At 39.6% G+C, this 8,589-nt stretch overlaps 1 protein-coding gene across 2 annotated transcripts; it reads right to left on the bottom strand.

Moving 5' to 3' along the window:
• Nucleotides 1-6,459: 6,459 nt before the first annotated feature.
• On the bottom strand, nt 6,460-8,308 carry cxcl19 (chemokine (C-X-C motif) ligand 19). Of its 2 annotated transcripts, XM_067401081.1 has the most exons (4): nt 8,158-8,308; nt 7,651-7,786; nt 6,767-6,883; nt 6,460-6,604 (listed from the first exon to the last, which is right to left on the bottom strand). In XM_067401081.1, the coding sequence occupies exons 1-3, from the start codon at nt 8,210-8,212 to the stop codon at nt 6,775-6,777; spliced, it is 300 nt and encodes a 99-aa protein (XP_067257182.1). In that variant the 5' UTR covers nt 8,213-8,308; the 3' UTR covers nt 6,460-6,604; nt 6,767-6,774. The 2 variants fall into 2 exon arrangements, with proteins under 2 accessions (XP_067257182.1, XP_067257181.1); XM_067401080.1 differs by having other exon boundaries at nt 6,460-6,883.
• Nucleotides 8,309-8,589: the final 281 nt, after the last annotated feature.

Raw genomic sequence — 8,589 nt, 5'->3', positions numbered from 1 at the left:
CAGCAGATCTGGTAGCACTGGGAACCAACATGGCTGAACAGGAGAAACTAAAACATGAAGCACAGAGAACTTTGAGAACAGAGAACATTGGCCACTATAGGGCCATGACAGTACAGGCAGGGAGCTCAGAAAAGCCCTCCAGGGCTCTGACTGGAACATCCTCTCTGGTCATGTAGTGGTGAGCAGACAGTTCAGGAACCTCCTCTGCGGTTGTGTCGGGACAAACGGACTGTTCTGGTACGACCTCTGTGGTCATGTAGAGGCAGAAAGGAAACTCAGGGACGATCTCTGTGGTCGTATCCAGGCAGACAGGAAGTCCATAACCCACGGGGCTGGGTTAGGCTCTGGAGCGGATTCATGGACTGGAACAGTCTCTGGAGAGAAGTCATGGACTGGAGCGGGCTCTGGAGCAGATTCATGAACTGGAGCAGTCTCTGGAGAGAATTCATGGACTGGATTCAACGTGTGTGCAGCCCACACACACCAAATGGCTGTGGCCATAATGGCCAGCGCTGCAATCTCTGAGGGCCCAGGCGTGGCAGCCATCTTGGCGGAGGGCCCAGGCGTGGCAGCCATCTTGGCGGAGGGCCCAGGCGTGGCAGCCATCTTGGCGGAGGGCCCAGGCGTGGCAGCCATCTTGGCGGAGGGCCCAGGCGTGGCAGCCATCTTGGCGGAGGGCCCAGGCGTGGCAGCCATCTTGGCGGAGGGCCCAGGCGTGGCAGCCATCTTGGCGGAGGGCCCAGGCGTGGCAGCCATCTTGGCGGAGGGCCCAGGCGTGGCAGCCATCTTGGCGGAGGGCCCAGGCGTGGCAGCCATCTTGGCGGAGGGCCCAGGCGTGGCAGCCATCTTGGCGGAGGGCCCAGGCGTGGCAGCCATCTTGGCGGAGGGCTCAGGCGTGGCAGCCATCTTGGCGGAGGGCTCAGGCGTGGCAGCCATCTTGGCGGAGGGCTCAGGCGTGGGAACTATAGGGCAGGAAGATGCATAAAGCACAGGGCTAGCAATCTTTAAAACAGGACATGCTGGTGATAAAGATGGGCCAAACATCGGAGCTTGGTGTGTCCTGCCCCCCTTCAAAAAATGTTTAGGGGTAGCTTCCTCCTTAACCTCCCCCACAGTAAAAGGTGAACCAACTGTGAGCAGAGCAAAATCCAAAAATTCGGTGAGCGACCCTCGAGAACCATAACTGATTATATAATCTTGCAGTGGTTTGTTTAATCCATGACACAAGAAATAAATGAGAGCAAAGGCAGGTCAGATAAATAGGCAATGTCCAGAAACTTTTGAATATGATCCTCGAAGATATAATTACCTTGACGTAGGCAGACAAGATGTATTGCTGGATCCATGTTGTGAATGGAAATGCTCAAAAAAGCCACTGGATCTTGGTTGGGCTGAGTATTCTGTAATGGAAGGGATGGGACCACAGAGTTGGAGATCCACATGCAGGCTTTATTAATCGGATGAGTGTGGTCATACAGGCAGAGGGTCAAACACCAGCAAACAGATATAGGAAGGCAAGGCAAAAGAGTAATCCAAACACAGGCAAAGGTCTAGGCAGGCAGCAAACGATCATAAACAAGGAAACAATCCAAGGTCAAAAACCAAGGCAAGGGCTAAACAATACTCAGCAATGTGTGTGTGTGCAGCTTATAAAGGGAACCTGATGGGAAACAGGTGTGAGTGAGATCAGTGCCTAGCTGAGGGATTGTGGGAAATGTAGTCCAGAGTGAAGTGACTGCGTGTATGCAATGAAAAAGTCTTAATGGTGAAACAGAGAACTCTGGTGGGGCGTGGAAGGAAGCAGCAGTGAGTGGAAACATGACATAGCCTAACAATCATTCAACTGATTTGAAAATAGAAATTAGTAATGTGTATGCCAGTTTAAAGAAATGCTTTTTTAGATTTTAACTGACAGTGTGTCTGGTGCCTGAACAATGCTAGGAAGACTGTTCCAAAGTTTAGGTGCAAAATAGGAAAAGGATCTACCATCTGCGGTTGATTTTTATATTCTAGGTATTATCAACTGGCCAGAATTTTGAGGTCACAATAGACGTGAAGGACTATAATGCATTAGCAGCTCACTCAAGTACTGGGGAGCTAAACCATTTAGGGTTTGGTAAGTAATTAGCAAGATTTTAAAATCTATACCACGTTTAATAGGTAGCCAATGCAGTGTTGACAGAACCGTGCTAATATGATCATACTTCTAGTAAGAACTCACCAGCTGTAGTTTGTTACTGATTATTACTGATTAAGATTAATTACACCACCTAAAGGAAGCATATAGGTAAAATAATAGAGGACCCAAAATTGAGCCTTGAGGAACACCACAAGATATGACATCACGTCTGGCGGTGTAGGTACCCAGTGTGACTTAGTATTCCCTGCTGTTTAAGAAGGATCTGAACCAGTCTAAGACAGAACCTGACCCAACCCAGTTGTGTAATCAGTTGAGTAGTCTCTCATGATCAGCTAGAGCTGCACAATTAATCGTAAAAAGACTGCGATCTTGATTCAAACTTAATTAATGCCGACGATTCTCCCGCGTCTTTTAAACCTTTGACAAAATCATACCGGAACATTCAAATATGTGTTTGTGCTGCCAGAGAGAGCAGTTTTGAACCAACATTGGTTATTTCTTTGTTTCAAATTATCACAGAAGTACTGAGATATAAGTTTTAAGTTTTTATTTAAGTTAATATATAAACACTGAAGTCTACAATAGCGATCAAAATAGAGCAAACTACCTTTTGAAATGAACTTGGCATGCCAAGTAAAGGTTGTATCAATTACATCTTATTCCACTAGGTGGTGACAAGTGACTGTTAGAAAAATGTATTTATTATTAACTGTATTTATTAATGAGTCATTGAATTCATTCAAAACCATTTGTACACTAGCACTACCGGAATTCTATAACTACTAGAACTGCCAATAGCGGTCATTTTGACTGTTCATACCAGACAGCAGTGAATGTCATTTTTGTCATGTTATATTTACTTCAAAGCTTCTATGGTCATGTTTTATGAAAAATGTGGGGTAATTTAAGCATACATAATATAATATGTTCGTGATATTATTGTGTAAGAGCTACTAGACCTCCCACAAAAGTGCATGCCGCAATTTGCTTTCCGCAATTTGCATCCGGCAAGCTGGTCAAAGTTTTTCACCGCAGTTAAAATGTTGTTCTTGAAAGTCAAAATGTCAACAAATATAAAATGAAGCAGAATATTTCGTTAGATAAAAACATATTGTGAATTTTGGAAATGATTACATCTGTCTTTATTCAATACATTTTGACTTTTGGAGTTTACAATGCTTTAGCATTATCGGAAATGTTTGGACCACACGAATCAGGAACAATTTTATGCAGACTCTAATGAAATCTAGAATGAATAAATATTATTATTTTTTGGAATTATCTCTGAATCACTCTCAGAATCAGTGTCAGACGAACTGTCAAGAGACCAAGAGACATCGCTCTCTGCTCCTCCATCAGACTTTTTGCTTAGCAAAAGCATACAAAACTGCCAGAGAAAGGTTTCTAGGCAACAGCTAGGCAACAGCTACGCACATCTTTAACGGCGGAAAAAAGCGTTGAGGAGATACAACGCCTGTAATATGTGCGGTCAAATTGACCGCTATGGCCATTCAAGGTAGAAATACTCAGAACTCTTTTGTGTTTTGTAATTTTAATAAAATAACAATGTTAAAATAAAATTTACATTAATTTAAGAAAAGTCATGGAACTGTAGTTATATGGGTTTTATTTCAACAAAGTTATTACATTGCAAATCTTTAAAACGGTCAAAATGACTGCCTTGGTAGTTCTAGTGTTAAAGAATTCATTCAAACATTTTCCAGCAATTAGAGTTAGTAACTTATATTTTGTCAGAACCTCTAGTAAATTAGATGTCATTTTGTTTAGTTTTATATTCAGAATCGTGGGGGAATTGTGATCTCTATTTGAAACTAAAAAATCGTGATTCTCATTTTATCCAGAATCGTGCAGTTCTATGATCAACAGTGTCAAAAGCCACACTCAGATCTAAAAGAACAAGGACTGCCAAGTTACATGAGTCCTGAATAACTTGCAGATTGTTTAAAACCTTAATCAAGGCTGTTTCTGTTCTCTAGTTTGCCCGAAAGCAAGACTGAAATGTCTTAAGTTTATTGGTGTTGAGATACAGCGCATCCAGAAAGTATTCATAGCGCTTTACTTCTTACACATTTTATGTTACAGCCTTATTCCAAAAGGGATTTAATTCAATAATTTTCTCAAAATTCTACAAACAATACCCCATAATGACAACATGAAAGAAGTTTGTTTGAAATCTTTGCAAATTTATAAAAATAAAAAAAGCCCATGTACATAAGTATTCACAATACTTTGTTGACCAAGTACACCCTCGGTCAAGACACCAAGTACAGCCTCTTTATTTCTTTCAGTCTTTTATTTAATCTAATTATTTTTTATTTTTGGGCAGTTTCGCCCATTCTTCTTTGCAGGACCTCTCAAGCTCCATCAGGTTGGATGGGGAGCGTCGGTGCACAGCCATTTTCAGATCTCTGGGCTCTGGCTGGGCCACTCAAGGACATTCACAGATTGGTCCAATAGCCACTCCTTTGTTATCTTGGCTGTGTTCTTAGAGTTGTTGTCCTGTTGGAAAATGAACCTTCTGAGGTCCAAAGCGCTGTGGAGCAGGTTTTCATCAAGGATGTCTTTGTACATTGCTGCATTCATCTTTCCCTCGACCCTGACTAGTCTGCCAGTTCCTGCCGCTGAATAACAGCCCCACAGCATGATTCTGCCACCACCATGATTCACTGTAGGGATGGTATTGGCTTGCTATTCAGGCCAAAGTGTTTTGTTCTTTGTTTCATCAGACAAGAGAATTTTGTTTCTCATGGTCTGAGAATCCTTCAGGCGAGCTGTCATGTGCCTTTTATTGAAGAGTGGTTTCCATCTGGCCACTCTACCATACAGGCCTGATTGATGGAGTGCTGTAGAGATGGTTGTTTTCTGGAAGGTTCTTCTCTCTCCACAGAGAAATGCTGGAGCTCTGTCAGAGTGACCATTGGGTTCTTGGTCACCTCTCGGATTAAGGTCCTTCACCCCCGATCGCTCAGTTTGGCTGGGTAGCCCACTCTAGGAAGAGTCCTGGTGGTTCCAAACTTCTTCTATTTACGGATGATGGAGGCCACTGTGCTCAATGGGATCTTCAATGCTACAGAGATTTTACCCTACCCTTCCCTCGATACAATCCTGTCTCTGAGGTCTACAGACAATTCCTTGGACTTCATGGGTTTGTGCTCTGACAAACATTGTTAACTGTGGGACCTTATATAGACAGGTGTGTGCCTTTCCAAATCATGTCCAGTCAATTGAATTTACCACAGGTGGACTCCAATCAAGTTGCAGAAACACTCAAGGATGATCACTGGAAACAGGATGCACCTGAGCTCAATTTTGAGTGTCATGGCAAAAGCTGTGAATACTTATGTACATGTAATTTTTTTCAAATTTGCAAAAATTTCAAACAAACTTCTTTCATGTTGTCATTATGGGGTATTGTTTGTAGAATTTTGAGGAAAATTATGAATTTAATCCCTTTTGGAATAAGGCTGTAGCATAAAGTGGAAAAAGTGGGAAAAAATGAAACGCTGTGAATACTTTCCGGATGCATAGTTATTAAGCTGTATGGATACTATTCGTTCATTTACTTTACCAAGAAATGGAAAATTAGAGATTGTAGTTACTGAGACAGAAGAATAATAGGGTATATGTCGAATGTCACATGACCAAACCGGAAAACTGATCTCATTGCATCTGCTTGTCAGAGAAAGTGTAAACAGCAGTGAGAACTGACAACATATCTATGGACTTTTAAGGTAATCAGCAAAAATACCTAGTTCACATTGTTATAGGTGTTTTATTCTATTAAATATCTAAATGTTAGTGTGAAGAAGAAAAATTAAAAAGGTTTTAAACATCAATCTGCATATGCGGGGGACATCAGTTATGTTCATCTTTGCTCAATCCTTTTAAGTTATCTTGAAGAAAACAGCTATTTTTTCATGAAGCACATACAAAAGACCTAAACCAGAAGCGATCTGATATGTTTAACAGAATACTTAAATTAGATTGCCCATAACCCCTACTGCAGTTTTAAGCATGTGGAAAAAAATCCTTGTGTAGGGACTGATTAATGATGTTCAGGATTTTTGGTATAAGCAGTTCAAGTGTTTTGAGAAATTTAGTTGGAAAACGGCAAAGAGAGCAGCTAGAGGAATTCATAAGTGATATAACTTGTGTAAGTGTATTGGGGATGACAGCTAAGTAGGAGGACAAATTACATAGCAAATGACTAGCTGGAGAGTTGCAGACCTTACAAGTACAAGGAAAGTGAGCAGAATTGATTTTATAAAAGAAAAGATTTATTAATAAACATTATCCATATATTCCACAACTCTACTGCAGTAAAACAGCAACAACAAACAACACTGAAAACTGTGATTGTATCTGTATACAATGAAAACAATGAATCGATCGGTGTAACAGATGTATATCTGTAGTGTAGCACATCATTTGGTTCATGGTGTCCTGAAATCATTAAACAGGACAAACAAATATCAAAATGAGAGGCTCAGAATACAGGAATACAAAAATCTTATTTTTCAAGAAGCAAAAACTAGAATTTAGGTCCTCTGTTCCAAAACTAAGATGTCTTTTGAATAGTGAGAATGAAAGCAATATTAGTCACACCATGTCTTCTAGCCTTTCTTGGCCGCTCGCTCTTTTTTCTCAATGAAGAGAATGAGTTTTTTAACCCATGGTGTCCTGGGGTTTAGACAGATCCTTTCTCCACTTGATAAACCAGCACTGAAAAGGGGGAAAAAAGATTTATGAATGCTATTCAAAATTTTGGCTCAGTATTGTTTTTTTTTTTTTTTTTTTTTTTAAATAAATTAAGACAGTGTTCTATTTCAAATAAATGCTGTTGTTTTGAGCTTTATATTTATAGTTAATAAATATAAAGTTCAAAACAACAGCATTTTCTATTTCAAATAAATGCTGTTGTTTTGAACTTTATATTTATTAACTGTTCCTTATAAAAATTTATCATGGTTTCCATAAAAATATTATAAACAGCACAACTGTTTTTAACAATGAAAATAATAAGAAGTGTTTCTTGAGCAGCAAATCAGCATATTAGAATGATTTCTGAAGGATAATGTGACACTGAAGACTGGAGTGATGATGCTGAAAATTCAGCTTTACCATCACAGAAATATATTACATTTTAAAAAATATTACAATAGAAAACAGTTATTTTAAATTATAATATATTTAACAATTTTCAGTATTTTTGCTCAAATAAATGCAGTCTTGGTGAGTAAAATAGACTTCTTTCAAAACATTAAAAATATAAAGGTAGTGTATAGTTTTTTTGGTTAAAAAAATGCTGGTTAGAATTTGAGGGTGTGTTTTCATATACAATCCTGATGTGAGAATATATGTAAATAAACGAACAACTAATAACATTTATGCTTATGCAAAATCAAACACACATTTTCAGTTATGACAAATGCCTCATAATGAATTACTAAATTAAAATATTTCAGGAAGATGACTGAGGAAATACCTACATAACCTCAGTTGTTTTGCAGTGAGGGCCTCTAGGCAGGATCTCCACTCGCCGCAGGTTGTCAGGTGGAATGATCCTGGACTCCAGTTTCAGACACATGCAGCGGGTGTTGTAACCTGCACTGAGAGGCTGCACAGCTGAGGAAACAGACAACAGTTAGTAAGGCTGGAAGGCCAAAGAAAAAGTGAGTCCAACAGCCATTGCACAACTAAACTCACATGTGATTTAATGGTCTTGAGCAAAAAGGGATTTATATTTCCTTATATGTGCTTTGAGGAAATGTGAAGCAAGTTCATCATAGCTCCAAGGAAAATGCTGCCCACATTTCGAATGAAACTATGTTGACATATTTAAATATAAGTATACTTTGTTGAAATAAGAAAAGAGTATTATTTTTTTTTTTTAGATAATTATATTGAATTGTTGTCCTTCTGGAGAAATGCTAATTCAGCTAATTTCTAGTGATTGAAGCAAAATATAATAGACAGATAATGAATATGAAGCTTACCACCAGACAGAACGATGCTGGCTCCAATAACGGTTAACATCAGGAAGATGTTCATGATGGGTGAAGCTTCTGCTGTTGATTTCTGAAAACACTCAAGATCAGATGCCGTTATTTGGACTGCTGTATGGCCTTATATATTATGCTTTTAGAGGCCTCGTGATACAATAGTGATTTTATACCACTTCCCCTTTAACTGTTGTGTGTGTTTTTGTGTGTCTCTTCATGTGCGTGCGAAGGCTCATGTGTAAATATGTGGTTTGTATCTGTTCACATGTTCATCAGCCGTGTGTCATCTGGACGCATCTCATGTTCTCCAGGTTACCAAGTTCAAAATCCCCCTGGAGTCCCAAGTTGTTTTTACCAAAAATTATATGTCAAGTGCTTTGCAGTGCGTGATTCACATTGGTCTGCTTACCACAGGTGGAGCATTTC

Source organism: Chanodichthys erythropterus, chromosome 11, assembly GCF_024489055.1.
Source record: "Chanodichthys erythropterus isolate Z2021 chromosome 11, ASM2448905v1, whole genome shotgun sequence".
Lineage (NCBI taxonomy): Eukaryota > Metazoa > Chordata > Actinopteri > Cypriniformes > Xenocyprididae > Chanodichthys > Chanodichthys erythropterus.
This window is presented reverse-complemented; position numbering and strand designations above follow the sequence as displayed.